Below are 24,519 nucleotides of genomic sequence, written 5' to 3' on the forward strand. Positions count from 1 at the left end.
AAAAAGCCAGAAACACCAGCTACAAGTAAACAACATGATGGAAGCGGTGCTGATAGAAGAGGCCTTATCCCATACAAAGAAATGACAGGGGTGGGGAAAAAGAAAAAATAAAAGTTGACCAGAGAAACTATATAGCTTAATCCAGAGAGAGAGAGAGAAAGGAAAATAAAGGAGGAAATGGGGGAAAAAGAAAATAAAATTGTCCAGACAGAAACTATATGGCTTAATTCAGAGAGAGAGAAAAGAGAATAAAGGAGGTGTGGAACATGTATCAAGAGAATGGATTAAATATGTCTGCTTAAACACACCAATAACCAGAGTAACCAGACTAGAGGAGGGAAGAGATAAGAAGGAGAAAAGGAAGGAAGAACATATCTATAAATAAGAATTGTCTGAGAATTAAACCAGGCAGTGCAAGAGCACTGGTCTGGAGGAGGGGCTGTTTGGTGCTGTCTGTCAGCGTCAATCCCGCTCCAGCAGATATGCAGTTACCAGGTGCAGAGGAGTGTGGTTTGGTTTAGGCAGGTCACATCTCCACTGTGGGCCCTACGGCCGATGCCTGAAGCCCCACCTTGTTGGTAATGGGGAGAAAAATGACAACGCCCCAGTCTCTCCTCCACAGACCAGGTGTCCCAAACCATTCTGTTTAAGCCGTCCTCACTGTGCCATGGGTGCAACCAAGGCGGTTTGTCCTGCCCGGCCGACTCCTGTGCCCTGGCGCTTGCCTGGGATTCAAACTCCTGCTCCATGTGCCCTGGTACTGGGGGAGTGCCACTCTCTGACTGGCGGAGGCAGGCAGGCTTTGTCCTGTCCCACAGCACTCCAGGGAGAGGATCACTTTCTCCCACTGTGGACTGTGCCCCTGACCTAGCCACCGAACCTGGGGCTGACTCCCCTCCTGCCCAGGTGCGTGATCCAGGCAGCCAGCCCAGTCCAGAGAAAGCCCCTCAATTAGAGATTGGCCCTTTCTGTGTCCAGGTCCATGGTTTTTCTCTTGTCCAGATACAGTCCTATGCTTCCCCAGCCTCTCTTTCTTGTCCTTTGTCTCTCTGCAGAAGGGGATCCCTCCCCTCCGTTCAATTTATCTCTCCCAGTTCTCAGTCACACACCTCTGGCCCATCAGGTTGTCCTGGTGGTTTCCTGGAAGCTACTGTCTCTTTGCCTCCCAGACTCTTGGAGTTCAAAGTCCTTTAGCTTCAACCTTGCTCTGTTTGAGAGAGGAGGGAACTTCAGATCCCCCTACTTCTCTGCCATGTTGGCCCCTCCCCTTATTATGAATAATTTCAAACATAGACAAAAGCAGAGAGAAAAACATAATTAATCTTCCCAAAGCGTATAATTTAGAATATTATTTTGCTTTAAATTAATACCGGTAAAGTAATCTGTATTTTTTCATTTGTGTATTCCCCTGCACTACTTTTTGATAATTGTAATTAATGTTTCTCACAGTTCAAAAACTTATAAGCTGATTTTTCATTATATGATTTTTAAATCTATTTTTTTTCACAGCTAACAGAGAAGCTGATGTACTATTTGAAGTATTATTTGATGAAGAATTTCCCGGAGGCTTAACAATAAGGTTTGTATTTCCTGATGATAATTATACTTTGTGAATATGAACATGTGACCAGTGACTTTACTTATTTGTCCACGTTTTGAATTCCTCTTATATGCAAGACATCATACTTGCTACCAGGGAAGGTAGCAATGAGTAAGACAGACATGCTTTCTACTTTCACAGAGCTTTCATTTTAGTGGAGGAGATAATTGTGTAACTGATTATAATATTAGTTATTTAGTTAAAATGTGAGAAGTGCTGGGAAGGAAAAGTTCAGGTTTCTGTAAGAGTATAACTTGTCCTGAGAATCCTAGAAAGCCTTCTTGACAAGTATTTAAGATGAGACTTAAAGAATGAATAATAGCTAACTGGAGGGAGAGGGAAGAAGAATGGTAAGTGGTCATGAAGAAGAAATAACAACATACAACAAAGGACCTATTCAGTCATTCAAAAAAAAAAAAAAATGCAAGTGTGTCTGAACTTTAACAAGATTAGAGTAAAAGAGAAAAGCAAGAACCACACTGCAGGAACTTGTAAGCCAACTTTGAGGACATGTTAAGATTTTGGTATCTTGATCTTCATCCTTAAAGCAATGTGAAGTCATCAAAATCAAAGCTGTGACATGATCAGATTTGCATTTTAGTGTAATTGTGGATGCTGAAGCCAGACTCCGGTGGTTTGAGGAGGCAGGAAATTGAGCTGACCCTTGAGAAGTTTGACCATGAAGGAGAGAAAAGATAACTGGAGGTTAGCAGGTTTAAAGGAAGAGAATTGGATTTTTTGTTTAAATTAATATGGGTGAGTTTTATTTATTTGGGGGAAGCACTGATAGAAAATGTACAGGAAAAAGGATTATGATAGAATGAAAGTTACATGGAATGGGTACTCTCACTTATTCTTTGAGTTACCTTGAGTAGGTAGTTAAAAGCATTCTGACCCTCAATTTCCTCATTTATAATGAAGATACATACTTCACTAGATTCTTGTGAGGATTAAATGAAGTCCTTTCCAGTTTCCTGTCTCCCTTCTAGAAACTAGCTGGAAAGCTAAACTGAATTTAGCTTAGTTTCTTTTTCTCCTCTATTTTGATTAGTGACTAATTAAATAAAAAATTGATTACTCTGGTTTAGTCTCTTTTCTTTTTAAAAGTAGGCTCCACACCCAGCATGGAGCCCAAGACAGGGCTTGAACTCATGACCCTGAGATCTGAGCCAAGATCTAGAGTCGAACACTTAACCAACTGAGCCACCCAGGCACCCCTTGTTTAGCTTATTTGCATAAAATCACTATTGTCAGTCCTTTTCCAAGTAACCCTCAGAATGCTATTACTGTTGTTTTACAACTCAAATGTGCCTGTTACCGAAAGACTTTAACTGTCTACAATCTTCAAATGCAGCAGCAGAGTCTGGATCTCATATCTGATTTTATTTTTCATGAAAATGTTTGATCACCAGTAACCTTAGCCCAGTAACTTAGAAGATACATTTTTAAGATGATTAACTTTTTTCTCAGTGTCTTTTTTTTCACTCCTAGGTAGAGGCACTGGATTTCTTTACTGATAGAGAGCTATGTAAAAGATTACCTGTACATTCATTTCTATAATGCAGAATCTTTAAGTATAGTTCTCATGAACATATTTTCTACAAATCATATAAAGATCTGTCATAAAATAATTCTACTCCATCATCTCTTCATATAAGAGGATTATATTCTTAGAAAAAGTGCATAATAGAGTTAAGAACTTTTGACAAGAGAAGATTTATTTTAATATCTAATTTTTGTTAAGGCTAGGAAGGAAGGAAATCACAAATACTTGTCTATTAAGCCTTCCTGGGTCCATAACTTTAAGATGGGAAGGTGAGGATAAAAAAGGGCTAGACTCAGCAATTGATCAGGAGACAAATGTGATCAAAGTTAACATTTACCCTACTGTGTAGGGAGAGGTCCACTGAGAACAGTGCCGCATTTGAGTATCTCCTGGTCTTTCATAAACCAAACTGTACAACCCAGTTTTTAAAAGAAGCTTGACATTTAATTCATAAATTTTTAGTTATACTCAGATATTTTGTTGCCAGCCTTCTGAGAGCAAACTAACACATACACACATCCCTTGCACACTACACCTGTAGAAGAGTTGTTCCCCCACTTGGTAGCACTGAGTAGTCTATTCAGAAACTTTTCAGAAATGTATCCTCTTATAAATTGAGATCTTTCTATGATTTCAGGTTCCTCTGCTGAATTTAAGAGTAACGTTTATTAATTCAGATTATGGACTGACAGTCCACCCAAAAATAATTTGATTTGTCTGCTCCCTAACACATTTAGTATTATTTCCCCCTGAAATAACTGTTTACTTTTAGGTGCTCACCTGGTAGAGGTTATCGACTGCCAACAAGTGCCTTGGTGAATCTTTCTCATGGGAGTCGCTCTGAAACTGGAAATCAGAAGTTGACAGCCATTGTGAAACCACAACCAGCTGTGAATCACTATAGCTCAAATTCATCAATTTCCTCTGGGCATTTGGGAGGCCTGAACCATTCCCCGCAATCACTTTTTGTTCCTACTCAAGTAAGGCACTTAGTCTCATTTCTTTCTGCCCCTTACAAATCACAGGCAGACTTTGTAAGTGGAAACATAATTTGACTTAGTTTTTAAAAAAATTTTAGTTCAAATCAATTTCAGATTTATTTTAAGTTAATGGACTAGTAAAGAGTGCTACTGATAGCATTCTACCTCTGTTATAAAATTAATTATATTAAAGAAGAAACACATTTTTTAAATAGCTTGAGAATGTTTTGTTTTCATATATTTACCTTTGAAACTAACGTTTCCATTTTTTTCTTATATAACTCAAATGTTATGTCTACTACGAAATAACATGAATTTGAAACGTTAACAGGGAGAGAATTAAATTTATTGAAAGTTATTTACAAGTTTCTACTATGCAACTCATGGGTGATTTTATTTTATCTTTCTGGGGACAAAATTGAATTGTTTTGTGAGAGACACTTAACCTTATTCCATGTCCCCAAATCTTAATCACATTTTTTTTTATCTTAACCTCACTTTAATCCAAGTAATATGTGTTCATTATAGACTAATTAGAAAACACAGATAAGGAGATAAGAGCAAAGGAAACAGAAGCAAAAATATTCTCAAATTTCATAGGTAACCACTATTAAATTTTGGTGCATATTTTTTCAGAGTTTAATCTGCACAAAATCAGTTCCCCATAAGTAATAGGTGATTTTTAATCTATTAGATGCTTTTGTGTAAGAGGAAGATTTTAAGAATAAAATCATTAGATACTAGTTTGAATGAGATAATATATCAGTACATTGGAAGGCAAAAAAAATATTTTCATAGGGATATTGATTTAGTATAACCCATAGCATTTGTCATGCTTTAAATATTTTTCAATTGGGGCACCTGGGTGGCTCAGCCAGTTAAGCGTCTGACTTTGGCTCAGGTCATGATCTCACAGTTCGTGACTTCAAGCCCCACATCAGGCTCTGTGCTGACAGCTCAGAGCCTGGAGCCTATTTCGGATTCTGTGTCTCCCTTTCTCGGTCTGCCCCTACCCCATTTGTGCTCTCTTTGTCTCGCAAAAATAAGGAAATAAACATTTTACTTTTCAGTAAAACCATTCGAAACTAGTTACATATGATGAAGGCCATTTTCACTCCAATAGAATATTTTTATGATTACTGAGCTCCAGAAAAAAGAACTGAGATTTCAGATAACGGAAGTGAAGATCCTGTCTACTGCTAATTAACTTTAGTGAATTAATTTTATTTTTTAATATGAATCTTAATTTTTTTGTGTTTCACTTCCTTAAGAAATTTTTTGTGCTTTGCCAGGTACCTAGTAAAGATGATGATGAATTTTGCAACATTTGGCAGTCCTTACAGGGATCTGGAAAGGTTCAGCACTTTCAGCCAACTCTACAAGAGAAGGTTAGTATACCTTGTTTGATGGACATTTAATTTAAAAAAACAACAACAACAGAGTGCCTAGGTGGCTCAGTCAGTTAAGTGACCAACTCTTGATTTCAACTCAAGTCGTGATCTCATGGTTCATAGGATCGAGCCCCGCGTGGGGCTCAGTGCTGACAGCGTGGAACCTGCTTAGGATTCTTTCTCCTCCTCTCCCTTTCCTCTCCCATGATCTCTCCTCTTTCTCCCCCTTCCTCTCTCTACCTCTCCCATGATCTCTCTCTCTCTCCCTCTCAAAATAAATAAACTTTAAAAACAGCAACAACAAGATTTACATTTCTCTTTTGGGTATGCGATGACTAGTTTTCTTCAGAAATCTCATAAAAGAGAAATAATGCTTTTAATCACGAATGTTCAGAATTCTCTTCAGCCATATATAAAAGTTTTTGGACTCATAAGTGGGAATACAGATAATTTTTCTTTTAAATCAGTTTTGGATTTTATGTTAGTTGTTTGCAAAATCATAATAACTGTATTTTAAATTCAGGAGAGGCCTTGGGGTGCCTCGGTGGCTCAGTCAGTTAAGCGTCCAGTTTCAGCACAGGTCATGATCTCACGGTTGTGGGTTCGATCCCTGCATCGGGCTCTGTGCTGACAGCTTGGAGCCTGGAGCCTGCTTCGAATTCTGTGTGTGTGTCTCCCTCTCTGCCTCTCCCCCACTCGTGTTCTATTTCTCAAAAATAAATAAACATTAAAAAAAGTTTTTTTTAAATAAGTTCAGCAGAGGCCTTAATGGCACTTATTAACTTACTCATTTTCACTTGCATGTATAGCTTTATTCTGACAGTTGGTTGTCTTAAATGTGAATGAGCAAATTCATATTCCCTAATAGAGATTAAGAAGAAAAGAAATTCTGCTAACAAAAAAAAAAAAAAATGTTGACTCAGACAAAAAAATAATAATAATAATAGTAATACATTCCTACAACACAACTCTTCTTGCCAAGCTACTGACCTATCTTCTCAGCTTAGGTCAAGAGGGAATGTTCTCTCAGGTTTATAAACCAGTAGCCTACACCATGAAGGCCTCTTTTGTTCTAATGTCCTCCAATAATGGTGGCATTATCAGAGTTTATCACAGTAGAGAGGAGAAAATATCAAGGGAAATGATGATAAAATAAACATAAAAAGTGAGAGGGACAAAATACACAGGTCTTCTCTGCCAATAGCTATTATAAATTTTGCTTATCAACCATAAATCCTTTCTACCTAAATATAATCTATATCCAGATTTTCAAACCCTCTTTTCCTCTCTAATTTATTTGATTCTGCTAACTACTCATTCTTTAGAAGTACTGTATTATCATTCATTCTTTCATTACTTCATTCAACATGTATTTGATTGCCTACCATGTACATTGTTCTATACAATGAGACATAGCTGTAAGCAAAACAAAAACTCTGACCCTCAAACAATCGGTATCCTTGGGAGGAGAGGACAATAAATAAGTAAATTATATGGCATATTGGTAATACAAAAGTTTAAGGAAAAGTTCAGGGAAGGAGGATAAAAAATGTTGGCAGGAGACGTAGAGGCAAGGTTTTGCAGTTTTAAATAGAATTATCAGGTAACATTTGAGTAAAGATTTGAATGAAATGAGGACTAGGGCATGTAGATGTGTGAGGGGAGAGTATTCCAGACAAATTCAAAGACCCTGGTAGGAATCCAGGTGTACTCAAGGTAGAGAAAAAAGACTTATGGTTCTCATTCAGTAGGGTGAGTTGTAATTAGAGAGGTGATATATCGATACAATGCAGGATCCTCTGGGTCATTAATAATGACATTGGTTTTTACCCAGTGAGATAAGGAATCAGTGAATGGTTTTGAGAAACAGAATGACATCTAATTTATATTTTAATGGGATCATTCTTTCTGCTATCTTGGGAATAGAATGTATAGGAGCCAGGGTAGAAACAGATTAGTTAGGAGACTACTAGAACCATCAAGGTACAGTTGATAGTGACTTGGACCAAGGTAGTAGGGGGTTGTGAGAAGTGATCAAATTCTAGTCATATATGGAAGGGATTGCCATCTAATGACAAATTGGATATGGGGTTAAAAGAAAAAAAATGAATTAAAGAGTGTAACTCTTAAGGTCTTAGTAACTAAAAGGATAGAGGGGCTGTTACCTGAAATGGATAAGATAGCAGGTCAAGTAGGTTTGTGGAGGAAGATATAGAGTTCAGTTTTGGTCATGGTAAATTTGAGGTATATATTAAACATCTAAGGGAAGATTAAGAGTTAGAAATTTGAGTGGAGATGCAGAGTCAGTGTCTCTGATAGTTACGGAGGAGAGAGAAATTTGGCATGTATTTGTTTATCTATATGTTTATATCTATGTATATCCAAGGAAGTGGATGTAGATAGAGAAGAGGTCTAATAACTTAGCCTTAGAGAATTCCATCCTTAACGAGTCAGAGAGATTAGGTGAATCTGACAAAGAGGACTGAGAAGGAATGGCCAATGAGATAGGAAGAAAACCAGTAAAGTGTGGTGTTCTAGATGCCAAGTGAAGAATGGATGTCAAGTAGAATAATCAACTGTGTCAAATGCTGGTGATGGATCAATTAAAATGAAAACTGAGAATTAATCATAGAGTTTTTGCATCTGAGGTCATTAGGAATCTTGGCAAGAATGGTTTCAAGTAGGGTGGTAAGAGTGAAATACCAAGAAGAGTGGGTTTAAGAGAGAAGAGGAGAAGAAAAAATAGAGGCAGAAAATATAGGCAGCTACTTCGAAGGAGTTACACTCTAAAAGGAAACATTACCCTGACTCCCTTCTTGGTCTTCTGCCATGTGTTCACCTTCTTTCTTAACCTCTATTTTTCCAACCATTCACTGGGCACTGCTCCCTAAAACTGGACAACAAATTTTTTTTTTTCTTCCCCCTTTTGCCTTACTGTTTGGTGACATTTGCTCTTGCCTCACTGCTAATTACCACTCAATCTATGTGATCCATACCTCTCAATCAAGATCTAAGCCAGTATCTCCAACTTTTTAGAAGATGGGTATAGATGGATACCCCACCATCATCTCAACCTCAAGATGTTTTAGAATTGACCTCACCTAGTTTCCTCTCTTATCCTTATTTCTAACACTACCATTTTCCACGGTATATAATCTGATGAGCATGGAGTAAAAACTTTTTCCTTTTTTTCCTCTTTTTTTGTTTTTTTTTGTTTTTTTTTTTTTTTGCAGTGAGACTCCAAATCTTTTTATTTCCTTTCGGTTCCCACAACTGGACCTTAGAGTGTTATCCTAAGCCTAGGTTAACCTCCTACCTGTGCTTCCTGCTTCTTATCTCTTTCCTTTTTGGTCCTTCTTACGCAGTGCTGCTTGATGCATCTTTCCTAATGATCTTTCCTTATGATCCTTTCACAAAACTGTGTGGACCCAGTGGCATAATTGGGCAAAATGTCTAATAAGAGCTCCTAGGTTTGAAGTCAGTTTATTCCCTGAGGCACTGTGGTGTGATAAATCTGGTACCAGACTAGAAATCAGGAAATCAGATTTGGTGACTCAAATTGAGCAACTCTAACTTCCTTGGTCCTCTGGGGCCTTGTGTGTAAAATTAAGGCACTGGAGTTAGATGACCTCTTTTCCAGCCGTAAAACAATATTATTCAAATATTCTAGAATGTACAGGGCTCCCTCTTCAGTACTAATGGAATTCATTAGTTTCAACTGAAACTAATAGCTAGACCTTTTATAATCTAACTCTACCTAATTCTTATATAAAGTATATCCAAATATTTGATAAGATGGTCTGTTTTAGTAAGTTTGGTCTCTTTCCTTTCGCACAAGTAGATAATTCCCACTTCAGGTTATGTGTTCTTACTGTTCCTTCCACATTCCTCTCTCACTACCAAAATTCCCCTAGATCTCAGTCTACTAGTCATTTTACTACCTATTTCCTTGAGATAGAACTCAACATTTGATACTATATTTCTTCAGAATCGTCTGCATGCTGCTCCTGTTATTGGGTGCTATTTCATTATTTATACCAGCTAAACACTTTCATATTTCCAAGAAACAAGAGATCCCATGTATATCACTTACATCCATGAAGCATTAATAAGCAGCCTAATTTTCATCTGATGACCAAATTCTAGACAGCTCAACATGATTTTTAAAAAAGTATTCAGGGCACCTTGGTGGCTCACTCAGTTAAGCATCTGACTCTTGATCTCCGCTCAGGTTGTGAATTCAAGCCCTGCATTGGACTCCACACTGGGCATGAAGCCTACTTAAAAAAATTATTTTGTGGGGGTGTCGGGGTGGCGCAGTCGGTTAAGCATCTGACTTTGGCTCAGGTCATGATCTCATGGTTCACAAGTTTGAGCCTCCCATCAGACTCTGTGCTGACAGCTTAGAGCCTGGAGCCTGTTTCAGATCCTGTATCTCCCTCTCTCTCTGCCCCTCCCTTGCTCTCTCTCTCTCTCAAAAATAAAATATTTTAAAATTTGTTGTTTAGTTTTTTTTTTTAAGTATTCAAGCTTCTGGAAAAAGCAAAACTATGGAGACAGTGAAAGATCAGTAGTTGCCAAGGGGTTAGGGGGAAAGGATCAGTAGGCAGAGCACAGAAAATTTTTTAGGGCACTGAAAATAATCCGTATAATGGTGGATACATACCATTATACATTTGTCCAAACACACAGAATGTAACACCCAAGAGTGAACCCAGTGTAAACTATAGACTTTAAGTAATAATGAAATGTATGCAATTTAGGTTCATTAGTTGTAACAAATGTACCACTCTGGTCGGGGATGTTGACAATGGGGAATGCTATACATGTGTGGAGACCAAAGGTTTATGAAATGTCTCCGTACCTTTCTCTCAGCTTCATTTTGTACCTAAAGCTGCTTTTTAAAAAGTCTTTACAAAATATAAAATAAAAATAAAATTTTAAATATCTTTAAAAAATATTTAGGCCTTTATTGGAAAAATATGAGTAACACATAGCTTTATGTAGATATCAAATAGAACAACCCAAAAAACTATACCCAAAACTAGAATATTTTCTAATTAAACTTATGGCATACTTTTTCTTTGAAACAGTACTGTGAACATGGGTTTTAGAGTTAGAGCTCAAATATCAGCTCTCCTATTATTGAGTTCTACAATTTTTCTATCACTTTGAACCTCACTTTGAGGAAAAGTAGTTATAATATTAAAAGTTTGCTTAAATCATTTATAAGAATTTTAACTTTCAGATTGCAGTTCTACCTCAAGAAATAAGTCAAGTAACTCAACATCATAAAGCCGCCTTTACTGACAACACTGTTAAATGTCAGCAAAGAAAACATGAGCCTCACAAAAAATGTAAGTTTAAAGTTCAGAATAAACAAACTTATGATGCTAACTGCTTTTTTTTATTAATAAGTTTTATTGAGTTACAATTCACATACTATAAAATTCAGTCTTTTGAAGTATTTACAGTGATTTTTTTGGTGTTTTCACAAAGTTGTACAACGTATGCCACTATCTAAATTTAGAACATTTTATCACCCCAAAAAGAAACACCATACCTTTTTACAATCATTCCTCCAGCACCTGGAAACCATTAATTTACTTTCTACCTCTGTGGATTGACCTATCTGGACATTTCATATAATGGAATCATAACATTTGTGATTTTTTGTGACTGGCCTCTTTCACTTGGCATAATGAACATAAAGTGCATCTGTGTTGTAGTGTGTATAAATACTTCATTCCTTTCTTTTTTTAATTTTTACATTCCTTTTTATGGCTGAATAATATTCCATTGTATGAATACTACATTTTGTTTATCCATTCATCCATTGATGGACAGTCGGGTTGCTTCCACTTTGGGGTAAAATGAATAATGCTGCTGTGAATATCCATCTACAAGTTTTTTGTGTGAACATATGTTTGCAGTTCTCTTGGGCATATACCCAATTGAAGTGAACTACTGAGTCGTATGTTAACTCTATGTTTAACTTTTTGTGGAGCTACCAAACTGTTTTCCAAAGTGGCTGTACCATTTACATTCCCACCACCAATATATGGGAGTCCAGTTTTTCTGCATCCTCCATAATACTTGTTATTGCTCATCTTTTTTATTCTAGCCATCCTGGTAGGTATAAAGTGAAATCTTTGTGGTTTTCATTTGTGATTCATTAATGACTAATAAAATTGAGGATCTTTTCATGTCCCTATTGGCAGTTTGTATATTTTCTTTGGAGAAATGTCTACTCAAATCCTTTGCTCATTTTTTTATTCATTTATTTATTTATTTATTTATTTTGAGAGAGAGAGCATGAGCAAGCAAGCTGGGAGGAGCAGAGAGAGAGAGAGAGAGAGAGAGAGAGAGAATTCCAAATAGGCTCCATGCTCATTGTGGAGCCTGATACGGGGCTCAATCTCATGACTGTGAGATCGTGACCTAAGCTGAAATCAAGAGTCAGACACTCAAGTGACTGAGCCACCCAGGCACTTCACCTTTGCTGATTTTAAAACTGAGTTACTTTTCTTTTCATCCTTGAGTTGTGTGAGTCCTTTATCAAATCTGTATACTAAATGCTTATTCAGATATTTGATTTGCAGATATGTGCTGTCATTCTGTAGGTTGTCTTTTTAACTTTATAGTGTCCTTGAAACACAGAAGTTTGTAGTTTTGATCAATTCTAATTGATCTATCTTTTCTACTTTTCTTTGGTTGCTTGTGCTTTAAGTGTCCTATCTAAGAAACCATTGCATAATCTAAGGTCACAAAGATTTACACTCATCTTTTCTCCTAAGAGATTTGTAGTTGTAGCTCTTATTTTAGGTCTTTATTAGTGTCTGTATATGGTATGAGGTAGGGGTCCATATTCCTTCTTTTGCATGTGGATATCCAGTTGTCTCAGCATCATTTGCTGAGAGACTATTCTTTTCCCATTGAATTCTTCTGGCACCCATTGAATTTTCTTGGCCCCCTTGTTAAAAATCAATTGACTATAGATGAATGGGTTTATTTCTGGCCTATTAATTCTGTTCCACAGATGTATATACCATCTTTATGCAAAGAATACCCTTTTCTTGTCTTGATCTTTTGGGTAAGCTTTCAGTCTTTCAGCTTAAGTGTAATGTTAGCTGTGGGGTTTTGGTAAATGCCCTTTATTAAATGAGGAAGTTCTCTCCTATTCCTAGGTTGTTGATTTCCACCACCACCCCCCCTTGGAGGGAGGGATAATGGATTTTGTCAGTTGCTATTTCTGTGCTTAATTAATATGATATATTCCATTTATTGTTTTCTCTGTGGTGAACCAACCTTGCATTCTTGGGATAAATCCCCCTAGGTCACAGTGTATAATCTTTTTATATGCTATAAGATTTGATTTGCTAGTATTTTATTGAGGATTTTGGCATAGAATTATAGAGTGGGGATTGAGACTAGGGCAAGTTAAAAAGCCCCTAAGCTCACTGTTCTGAGAGTCCGACTTTTTCCTTGAATAAATACTCCCCGGATTGCTAAAAGCCTTTGATTCATTTCCATAGTTCTGAAAATTTGGATTCTGGTAATTTGTGCCCATTTTCTTGCTGCTTTTATGGAGGAGAGAACTTTTAGAAGTCCTTACTCTGACATTTTTGCTGATGTCTCCTTACTACTTTTTGAGATAAATTTTATTTAGCATACTCCAGTTACTTTTCTGTGTATAAACATTTGCTTATTAAATTACTCCAACCTATATTACAATTTTTTATTAAAAATATGTATTAGGCACCTGCGTGATTCAATTGGGTAAACATCGGACTTTGGCTCAGATCATGATCTCACAGTTTGTGAGTTTGAGCCCTGTATCAGCTGAGCTTGAGCCCCACTACTGGTGAACTCAAGCCCCACTTCGGGTGAGCACAAGCCCTGTTACGGGTGAGCTCAAGCTCCGCTTCAGGTGAGGTCGAGCCCCACCTTGGGTGAGCACAAGCTCCACTTCGAGTGAGCCCTGCTTGTCTCTCTGTCCCTTTCTCTGTCTCCCTCTCTGCCCCTTGTGGGATTCTCTCTCTCTCTCTATCCCTCTCTCTCTGCCCCTCACTCACTTGTGCCCTCTCTCTCTAAAAAAATAAAATAAAAATAAAATCTTAATAAATAAAAATATGTATACTGTGTTGCAGTATTCTCTTAACATAATTTATACATTTTTATTTTTTTCATTCCTTCAGTAGTGTTTTCTGTGTTCCAGGCACAGTAGGGAATGTAGATGCAGAGATAAGAATCTTCATCTTGCAGTTACTTTTTCTCTTCTCTTGATCAGAATATTCCCAAATTGCTGAAAATTGCTCTTTATGTTCAAAATATGACTCAGTTGTTATTCATTCATTTATTTATTCAGCTGCTACTGATTGAGCTGTTATGTGCAAGGTACTGTTTTAGGTGCAAGGGATATATGAGTGAACAAGATAGACAAGTTTTTCAGCCTAATGGACATTACATTCTAAGGCAGAGACCGGTAATAGACAAAAAAAACCTATTCAATAAATTTCATAATCTGTAGTAATTATAAGTGCTATGATGAAAAATAAAGCAGATTAAAAGTATAGATAGGGGTGGTATTTTAAGTAGAGTGGTCAAGGGTTGCCTCTCTGAGGACATAAGTTTTGAGCAGAAACACCAATAAAAGGGAGTGAAATGGGGTAAGTTACGCAGAACGTTTGAAGAGCTTTCCAGCAGAGGAAATATCAAGTGTGGAGTCCTGAGTCTAATTTATTATATTTGATGTATGCATGTATCGTGTGTGTGTATGTGTGTGTGTGTGTGTGTGTGTGTGTGTGTGTGTATCTTACATATATTATAATGGTCTTTTAAAATATTTTTTTTAAAAGCTATTTTCAAAAAAATTGTGTGGTTTTATAACTTTGGTTCAGTTTGACAACCGTTTTGCACCAGTATCTATATGTTATTTTTGTTTCATTTACATTTTTAAATTAAATATAGATTGATACCCTATAAATCTGATAAATATAGCTTAAAGGTTCTATATTTAATTGGAATGCATTGTGATTTTTCTTCAAATTATTATTTACATGAATGCATGTAACTACATTATTTAGAATTCCAGTTTTGTTGTGTGTGTCTCAACAAAGGCTTAATGTCAGTACATGTTAACTTGCTTTTTCTTCTCCTCATTTTTGCAAGATTACTTCCTTCCCTTCTTTTCCTTACCTCCCTTTCCTCCTCTCCCCTCCTCTATTTCCCCTCTTCTGTTCCCTGTCTTCCTATTTTTGCTCATTTCTTACCACCTCCTTTCATCTCCCCTTCACCCTCCTTCCCTTCCCTTCTCCCTCCTTCTTTTCTCACCCTCTCTTTCCTCCTTTGTCCCTTCCTCCCTCTTTTCCTCTTTTTTCCTTTACTCCTTCATCTTCTAATTTATCCGTTTCATTTTTCTTACCATTCTCCCAATTTACCCTTAACAGAAATACTAAAATAGCTTCCTAGTTTTTCTCTTACTCTTTATGCCACTGCCATATTTTAATCTTCCTACGGCACAATTCTGATGAGATCACTACTTGCTCAAAACCTTTCTGTCATTGGTTGCCCACTGCTTACCGGATTAGCTCCATTATATTCCTTGATCTCCAGTGGAACTAGTCTAGTAAGAGTTCCATAAATACATTCCTTGCTTTCTGCTTCCATTTCTGTTCTCCTGTTATTTCCTTTGCCTGAAATGTTTAGCCTCCCTTTGCAAACCTACATACTTCAAGGCTCATTTACATGTCACACCTTTCCTTTTCTCTTGTTGTTATCTGTGAGTATATCTTCTTCCGCTCATCCAAATTAAAAGTTTTTCAAGGTCTGGGCCTTTGTCTTCTTAGAATTCTGTGAATTTTCAATACAGAGTCTTGCTGTGGTAGATATTTGGTAAATTTAACTAGTTTGCAGCAATACTTTTCACTTACCAAAATTCCTATTTTCTTGTCTCTAGTTAAAGAAGAGTGTAAGAGTCCTAAAACTGAGAGCCGGTCACAAAAAATGTCAAATAAGCAGGTAAGCTTTCTTAAATCAAATTTCTAGTAGCCAGCTTTTTATTACAGTGGGTAGCTGTGTGGCATCTGAATTTTGCTGCCCAAATCCATAAGTTGCCCAAATCCGTAATCACTTGGATGGGAAGTTACACAGCTAGAGTCAGGATTTGGAACTAGAGATACTTATACACACATACATATATATAAATACATAAACAGATATGTATTTAATAGTTGGGTGGCTTTGAGCAACTCACTACACCTCTTATAGCCTCAATTTCTTCATCTTTTCTTTTTTTAGAGAGAGCACGAACAGAGGAGAGAGGCAGGGGGAAGAGAGAGAATTTTAAGCAAGCTCCACGTTTAGCGCTGAGCCCAACATGGGGCTCGATCCCACAACCCTGGAATCACAACCTAAGCCAAAATTGAGAGTCGGTCGCTGAACCAACTGAGCCACAAAGGTGCCCCCTTAATTTCTTCATCTTTAAAATGCAGGGTTGCCTGAATGGTTCAGTCAGTTAAGCATCCAGCTCTTGATCTCAGCTCAGGTCTTAATCTTGGGGTCGTGAGTTGGAACCCCACGTTGGGTTCAGCACTAGGCTTGGAGCCTACTTTTATAAAGTAAATAAATAAATAAAAATTAATTAAATGGAGATAAATATAGATTTATCTCACTTGATACATTTAGTCTGTATATACATACATACAAGCATACCTATGTACATAAATGTATGTATGTATGTATAAAATCTGTGGAAATATGTGTATATTCAATGATTCATTTAGGATCAACATGGCAAAGTTAATGATTAAATCATTGTGTGGAGTAGCTTGGTGTGGGAGGAAGCTGAGGTTATTTATGTTTGCCTTTGTGTAGTCTCTGCTGATTGATAAGGAGAGTATATGCATTTTATGATCAAAGAATAACAAATTTTTACTCTAAAAACATTCGACACATATACTTATGGTATATGTACTTTCTATATGCATATTTTTTAATTTTTTAAGAATTTGATCTCTTATAAGTTAGTCATATATCAAATATATAAAAGGCACCTTAGCAGAATATTTGGCACATGCCAGGTTATCAGCAAATGGAACCCATTAATATTTAGATACCAGTAATGATTGACTTTTAAGGCCCTCTTTTTCTGAAATTCTTATGCTATAATTTCCTTTCTTCTAGGAAGGGATTTATAAACTTTGTTATGGGTTCTTTCTCAAAATAGTGTTTTTAATGCTAAAATACTTAAGATTTGAAAGACAATTAATTGTATTGAAATGCAATTAGAATCACCACTATTGCTTCATTGAAGGAATATTCATAATTGAAGGAAATGCTAAATCTCATTTAGAAGTTAATGAAGATGCAGATCTAAGTTTTTTCCTCATCCAAGTTTACAAGCCCCATTCTTAAGATATAAAAGAAAATGGCACTTAAAAAAATTTGCAGTAATTTATTTAGAACACTATTAAATGGCAGCTATTTGCACAAAAAGCTCATTCTTAACTCTTTTATAGACATTTGGAGGGCCTGCCAAATGTAATATTAAGCTATTGAAGAGAAATGAAAGTGCAGAAGTCTCAGAAAACCAGAAGGTTCTGACTGGTTACCCAAGTGCTGTTGATAAGGTAAAAGACCATTTATTCAATTTCTGTTGCCAAACTTTAGCAGCTGGGAAGATGATTGGGTGAAAATTCAAATGATCGTAATTTTGTACCTAAAATTCTTAGCTTTTTCCGTATCCTCATATTTTCATCTTCATGCACAAAATATTTATTCTTTTAGCCTAACCCTGGAATTGAGAACTTTTTAGCATCCTTGAATATCTCCAAAGAAAATGAAGTACAGTCATCTCATCATGAAGAGCCTCCAAGTGAAGAACTTTTGTCACCACAGTCATTTGCTATGGTTTGTGTTCTGTAGGAGCTTTTGTACTGTAGTAATTTTACTATTGTGGCGCATGCGTACATACCCCATGCAACTGTTACAACACTTTTATGTCCTGTGGACTGGTATGTTGCATCATTATTGTCATCTTGTAGGGAAAACCAGGCTTCCCTGGGCATTTTAGTTATCCGTATGTTTGGGTTTTTTAGACCTGTATGTTTGCTTTTCAAACATTACCACCAGGTAATTTGGTCAAGTTAAGCAGAAGAATAAGTACTGTTTCTGTGGCAGGAAATGTGGACATTTTGTTTCAACTCTAGACTGTTGATTTTGCTCATTCCTTACCTGGATGTAATTATCATCTTAATTTTTAACACTAGAACTCACTAAAAGAAAGGTTAATAAGCTCTGTAACTCTAAGGTTAACTTTTCTCCACCTACCCCCACCATCTCCATACCAATTATTTTCAAAAACAGAAAGGAACTCGGATGCTTAAAGAAATACTAAAAATTGATGCCTCTGATACTGTGGACCATAAGAACGAAACGAAGCAGTTTGGTAATGAAGCCACTGTTCCCTCTAATAGAAGAGATGAATATGGACCTTCTTCACAGCCTCAACAAAATAAGAAATTAAGTACGTGAACAAAGTACTAGTACTAGTAACCAATATCATTTCAGATGTTCCGTTCGTTTGGGTTGTTTTATCATGTGCTTTTGAAGATAAAACTTCTTGTAGTTTTAAAAGAGTATAATGAGGAGTAACAAATAAGAATGTAATTTTTATGCTGTGTCATTAAATAATAATATAACTCTGTAACTAATAGCTCTATAGCCCCTAAATGTCTTCTTATGATTACTTAAATTGTGCTTTTGCAGATACTCATTCGGTAGTGCCCAAACCTAGACAAGTTTTCACATTCTAGCTTTTTTTCCCTCAGTAATTTAAAAATAGTTTTGTGACTTAAATACATTATTTAACTTTACTAAGATTTTAAGGGTTTTTTTCATATTTATAAAATGAGAATAACATTGTAAAGGACTCTTGCAGTAACTATATGATACATACAAAGCAGCTTGCACTGTGTCTGGCATATTACAGGTACCAATATACCTATAATTGATATAGCATTATGTTATAATAGCTGGGCCAATAGAAGAAGCTACAAAATCAATTATAAATAATTAATGGAGGTAGACACTGTAAAGTGGGTGCTTGCCTTAAAATTTTGAAGCCTATAGCATGCCATCTGGCAAATACATAGCCAGATTGGTTTTTTTAAGTTTATTTATTTATTTTGAGAGAGAGACTGACTGAGCACAGGAGGGGCAGAGAGAATCCCAAACAGGCTCCACACTGTCAGCACAGAGCTGGATGTGGGGCTCAAGCCCACGAACCGCGAGATTATGACCTGAACCGAAACCAAGAGTCACACTCTTAAACGAACTTAGCCACCCAGGTGCCCCATAGCCAGATTTTAGTACACATCCATATTTGCCCCTACTGTCTCTGTCCCCTATACTTCAGTATTTTGTCTGTATAATTATCTGCAAAAGCCTACCAGGAAGAATGACTCATGCAAAAGTACATGGGGACAGAAATTTCTCAGGTAAAACAAACAAACAAACATCAGTTTGAAATAAGCAGAACTGACTTCATTAAGCATCAAAATCTGGAACAGAATCAGAGCCTAGCTTCATTTATTTTATATTCCAGTGAATAATAAGATAAATAATCAATTTAAAATTTGAGTAGCTATTAGGAAACTATCCTGGTGACAGACATGCTCTTGGAATAACAAAACTGGAAAAAGATGGTCTTGCTGTCAAAAAACAAGTAACTTTTATTTCGGAATAATGAAGAATATATCTCTTAAGAGTCGAGAGCTCAGAATCCAGCCCAAGTAACAGAGTTTGCAAGTTGTGTGGCTTCAGGCTAGCAACTTAACCTTTTTTTTTTTTTTTAAATCTATAACGTGACAGGTTTAGGTTCATTCTTCACTGGGGTATGCTCTTGTTCTATTAGTTTGTTCATCCTAAAGAATGTGAACTCTTAGAATGTTTTAATCATCTGTAAAAGCACTTGAAAGGGTTACTTTTAGAAAAACTTTTAAGCAGCTTCATTTTGGAGCAATAAGACCATTTATCTATGTGTCTCAGAATGTAGGATGGAATTTTGACAAGACTGAACCCAAAGCCTCAAAACTTAAGAATTAATTGTAAGGTGCCTGGGTGGCTCAGTCCTCTGAGCGTCCGACTTCGGCTCAGGTCATGATCTCACAGCTTGTGGGTTCAAGCCCCGCGTCAGGCTCTGTACTGACAGCTCAGCGCCTGGATCCTGCTTCAGATTCTGTGTCTCCCTGTCTCTCTGCCCCCTCCTCTGCTCATGCCATGTCTCTCTCCGTCTCTCAAAAATAAATAAACTTAAAAAAAAAAAAAAAAGAATTGTAAATCAGCTCAAAAAAAAACTATTTGCTTATTCAAATTTTGCTTTGCTCAAAAATAACTATGTAGTCATTAATCTCTCAAGATGTCAGTTTTTGAGCTACTTACCATGTTTTAAAATCTTCAACATGAATCATTAATCAGTTACAGTCATTTAAAAATCTGTATTGAATTCTTGGTAATTTTAGGCAGTACTAGATAGTTCTTCTATTTGCTTCGTGGGAGATTCCTCTTTTCACCTTTTAACAATTTTTTGCTTGCTATCTGTAAAACCCTACAATAACTGCATAGTTCAGTATATCATTTAATATAGATATATTCTTTTCTCTTTTTTGGTAGCATCTTACATGAATAAGCCTCACAGTACTAGCGAATACCATAATGTTCAGCCTATGGACCATGTGTGTTGGCCTGCTCCCAGCCATATCCCTCCTGTGTCCACACCAGTAACTGAACTTTCTCGAATTTGTTCCCTTATTGGAATGCCACAACCAGATTTCTCCTTTCTTAGAACACCACAGGTATAGTATACTACTGTTCCATTTATTTAAGTTCTTTAACACTGATCTTAAATAGATTAACTGAAAATCTTTGGCTAAAAATAATATAATGGAGCTGAGTTTTTGTACTTTATGAGCAACATAGATTTATACTTCCCACTATGGCTCACTCATATTTATGCCAGAGCCCTCAGAGATGCTGACAGAGAGGAATCTGGGCAGCACGTAGTCTTGGACAGATTGATAGAGCTAGGGATCTTGGTCTATAGCAGCAATTTTCAAAGCTTTGGCCTAATAAACTCCCACCTTTTTTTTTTGAGGACCCCAAAGGATTTTTGCTTACTTGTTTTATATCTATATTAACTGTATTAGAAATTAAAACTGAAAAAGTTAAAAGCATTATTTATTAAAAATACCTTTCAAAAATTTTAATGAGTGGCACTCCTCTACACTTTTACAAATCTTTTCCATCTCTAGCTTAATGGAATGAGCTAGATTCTCATATCTGCTTCTTACTATCAATCTCTTATGATTTGTTTTGGTTAAAATACATGAAGAAAATCTGGCCCCAGACAGACTGATAGTTAGAGAAAAGGAGGGAATTCTAATAGCCTTTGCAGATAGTAGATATTTTTTGATACTACATTAAAATATGGTATTTTCTTAGAAGTTAGTTGCAGTGTAGAATCTAAAGCTATATCAATGAATTTTTTGTCCTCTATATACTTGTGAGAAACTGAGAGTGGAAAAGACAAATAGCACCTTAATATCATTATTAAAATAGTTTGGACCTCAAAGACCTCCTGAAAGAGTTTCGGGGACCCCCAGGGGCCCCAGACTGTACCTTGAGAACCACGGACGATAGGAAAGGTTATTTGATCCTCTTTATATCCAAGTTGTTAATATATTCTCACCTAAAACAGAAAGCAGGCTTAAACTCACAACATCACATAAAAATGACTACCTTTTAAAAAAGTAGAATTTTTAAAAAAATTTTTTTATAAAAGAAAAAATGTGTAATAAAGAGTTGTAACTTCTATGTGAACATAAAATTGGACATGACCTCTAAGTCTTTTAGATTTTGGCAGTTAATTCATATTAATGAAGTATCTGCTAATTGGAGGATGGTGTAAAGCAGGAGTTAGAATTTTTTTTTTTCCCAAGGGCCAGATAGTAAGTATTTTAGGCCTTCTGGGCCATATGGTCTCTGTCACAGCTACTCAGCTGGGCAGTTATAGTATGAAAACAGTCTTAGGCAATACATGAAAGAAGGGACTTGGCTGTGTTGCAAACACAACCCTTATTTATAAAAATAAGCAGAAGGCCTAGTTTCCCAACCCTTGGTATAAGGAAAAAATTTTGTTGGCTTTCATTTACATTAGGATGCCTGACCCTTCAGCTAGCTTAAAGAGCATTTTATTTTGTAAACATGGCAAGATAAGGAAACAATTCTAAAATTTTGCAGGGCAACCCAAAACTTAAAATGATTGTCCTTTGTTGAATTTTTGAATTCTTTTTTATAGAATGCCACATGAAAGTATTCTACTTGTTTAAGCTTGAGGGGAGAAGGTTAACCTCCTAGACAGATAACTTCATAGACATTCATGTTCTCTTTTTTAGACGATGACAGTTTGCCAGGTGAAATTATCTAATGGCTTACTGGTACATGGGCCACAGTGCCATTCTGAAAATGAAGCCAAGGAAAAAGCTGCACTTTTTGCGTTACAACAGTTGGTAAGAATTAATCATGACTTCTCTACTAAACTTTTAATTAATCTCTATAGATGTTTTTGTTGCATTGTCTTCTAACTTTTAAATACTTGCTTAGGGCTCCTTAGGAGTGAATTTCCCTTTTCCTCCACCAATATTTCCGAATTATCCTCCTGCTGTACCACCTGGAACCATTCCTCCAGTTTTTCCTCAACCTACTGGTAAGATACTTGGCCTTTTTAAATATTTGTTACTGAGTTTCTGTTTTTAGAAAGTTCTTTTAAGAAACATCATTTTGAGGAAACCAAAAATGTATTTAAATATCTAGGGAATGTAAGAAGGAATTGTGAGAAAAATAAGACTGGAACTAGAGATTGCAGATTTATCTAGAAATACCATTCCCCTCTATAGCCTCCAGTCTAGCTGAAGTAGGACTGTTCTTTGTACTAGGCAGTCCCTTATTCCCCAGTAGCTGCCGACAGATGAATTTAGGTTTAAGTTAGACATCAAAACAGAGGTGGGAAAGGGGGAAGGAAAACAAGTGGAGGGAATAAAGAACAGATAAGGCTTTGAAGCTGTGGATGTGAAAGAAACTGCCCTTGATGATGAAGCTTCAAAATGAAGAATGAGGAGTTTCTAAGTTTACTGTGTGTCTCTTAATATTCTCTCATAACTGTCTTCCTCTTTCAAATGTAGAGCCTGAGTTATCAAGCAGGTAGCTCCCTGCTTCCTGTAGCCATTTGGGATCTTCCTAGTGTTCTGAGGGAATAAAATGGTCACTCTGGAATCAGAACTCTTTTTGTCCAGGGTCTTTTACTGCCTGACTTTGCAAAAATCATGTAACTTCTTTGGGAATCCATTTTCTTATTTATGCTAGACTGTGTCCAGGATTTCTTTGAGACTACCATTTTATAATTTTATGATTCTGAATCTTAAGCTTATTAAACTTTTCTTTTATCACCCCTTTTTCCTAATAGCAGTTGGCTTCTTTATATCCTACTCATTATATTGTAAAACCAATCATTTGTTTGTTTCAGGTTTAGAAATTTTATTTTCTTAGATATTAGTGTAGGAGCTCTACACAGCTAATCTTCACTAAAAACATTAGAAAACTTAATAATGCATATTAAACAAAGTATCTCTTCTCTTGGCCCAAACTACATGAAACTGAACAATAAATTATTTTAAAAGTGTAAACCTTTTACACTTATAAGGACAGAGAGCTAAAAGAAGAAATATCAGCAGATTAGAGATTTGAAAAGAGTTCATGATGAGAAAAGCAATTCACAGAGTAATAACTAATTTAGCAGAGCAGGGATAAGCTACCCTAAAGTATCTGTAGAAGACAATCCAAATGAGATGATGAGCATCTCTCGTCCCTCATAAATCCTAAAAGTTTCAGAGCTTGAAAGTATCAGAAGCTATCAGAGCTTCCAATGAGGCATGGGCTGAAAAAAGGGGGATTGTTTCAAAGTCTGTATGTGGAGGGATGGGACTCCTCAGATACCACCCCACACAGCCCCTTCAGGCAAAGCGCTGGAAGTATATTCTCCAGAGGACTCTCTAGATTCGGGAACACCAGGCACAGAGTACAAATATTTGGCTGAAAACTGAGATTAAGGTAAAGTTCCTTTTCCTTATCCTGTTCTCAGTTTGTAGCCAGCCATAGCTCATGTAGGAAGTTGGAAGATGGTTCTTTTCAGAAATTCACTGAACTATAAAGAAAATACCTGCTGACTTTTGGAGAATAAATATATATAGTAAAAGTAAAAGCCAAGAGATTTCTTTTTTTTTTTTTAAGTTTATTTATTTTTGACAGAGAGAGACAGAGACAGAGCATAAGTGGGGGAGGGGCAGAGAGAGGGAGACACAGAATCTGAAGCAGGCTCCAGGCTCTGAGCTGTCAGCACAGAGCCCAACGCGGGGCTCAAACTCACAGACCACGAGATCATGACCTGATCCTTAGACACTTAACCGACTGAGCCACCCAGGTGCCCCAGAAAAGCCAAGATATTTAAATGTTAATCAGGAGAAAAAACTTCAGCATCAGATTAACATTTTTAAGTTATTTTATAGATTCCTACTTTATGATATGAAAAAGTCCCAGTGGAAAAAAATGGAGGAAAGTGTATTTTATGTTTAGAACAATGATTCATTGGGGAAATTGTGGAGTTGATCTATGCATAAGATTACTATAGCATCTTTTAGGGGCACCTGGATGGCTCAGTCAGTTATGCTCCCAACTCTTGATTTCAGCTCAGGTCATGATCTCACAGTCGTGAGGTCAAGCCCCAAGTTGGGTTCTAAGCTATACATGGAGCCTGCTTAAGATGCTCTCTCTCCCTCTCCCTGTACCGCTGCCCTGCTTACACACGTGCTCCCTCTCTCTCTCTTCCTCAAAAAAAAAAAAAAAAAAACACAACAATATAGCACCTTTTAAATAGATCTTCTTAACATT

General features: G+C 36.6%; 1 protein-coding gene and 1 long non-coding RNA gene across 6 annotated transcripts in view; one reads left to right on the forward strand and one right to left on the reverse strand.

The window, feature by feature from the left end:
• XRN1 (5'-3' exoribonuclease 1) overlaps window positions 1–24,519 on the forward strand; it is a 120,652-nt gene that overhangs the window by 88,525 nt on the left and 7,608 nt on the right. For all 4 annotated transcript variants that reach the window (XM_007086338.3, XM_007086339.3, XM_042957121.1 and 1 more), the window contains 11 exons: window positions 1,510–1,579; window positions 3,919–4,126; window positions 5,419–5,514; window positions 10,766–10,874; window positions 15,476–15,537; window positions 17,037–17,147; window positions 17,305–17,427; window positions 17,884–18,043; window positions 20,191–20,372; window positions 21,972–22,085; window positions 22,180–22,282. In XM_007086338.3, coding sequence (XP_007086400.2) covers window positions 1,510–1,579; window positions 3,919–4,126; window positions 5,419–5,514; window positions 10,766–10,874; window positions 15,476–15,537; window positions 17,037–17,147; window positions 17,305–17,427; window positions 17,884–18,043; window positions 20,191–20,372; window positions 21,972–22,085; window positions 22,180–22,282 — 1,338 coding nt within the window. The remainder of the gene's footprint in view (window positions 1–1,509; window positions 1,580–3,918; window positions 4,127–5,418; window positions 5,515–10,765; window positions 10,875–15,475; window positions 15,538–17,036; window positions 17,148–17,304; window positions 17,428–17,883; window positions 18,044–20,190; window positions 20,373–21,971; window positions 22,086–22,179; window positions 22,283–24,519) is intronic.
• LOC122230737 overlaps window positions 1,596–24,519 on the reverse strand; it is a 32,095-nt gene continuing 9,171 nt past the window's right edge. For both annotated transcript variants that reach the window (XR_006207801.1, XR_006207800.1), the window contains 3 exons: window positions 21,196–21,265; window positions 3,927–3,992; window positions 1,596–2,263 (listed from right to left, as the gene is read on the reverse strand). This is a non-coding gene — a long non-coding RNA (uncharacterized LOC122230737). The remainder of the gene's footprint in view (window positions 2,264–3,926; window positions 3,993–21,195; window positions 21,266–24,519) is intronic.

The sequence above is a fragment of the Panthera tigris genome, chromosome C2 (assembly GCF_018350195.1).
Source record: "Panthera tigris isolate Pti1 chromosome C2, P.tigris_Pti1_mat1.1, whole genome shotgun sequence".
Taxonomy (NCBI): domain Eukaryota; kingdom Metazoa; phylum Chordata; class Mammalia; order Carnivora; family Felidae; genus Panthera; species Panthera tigris.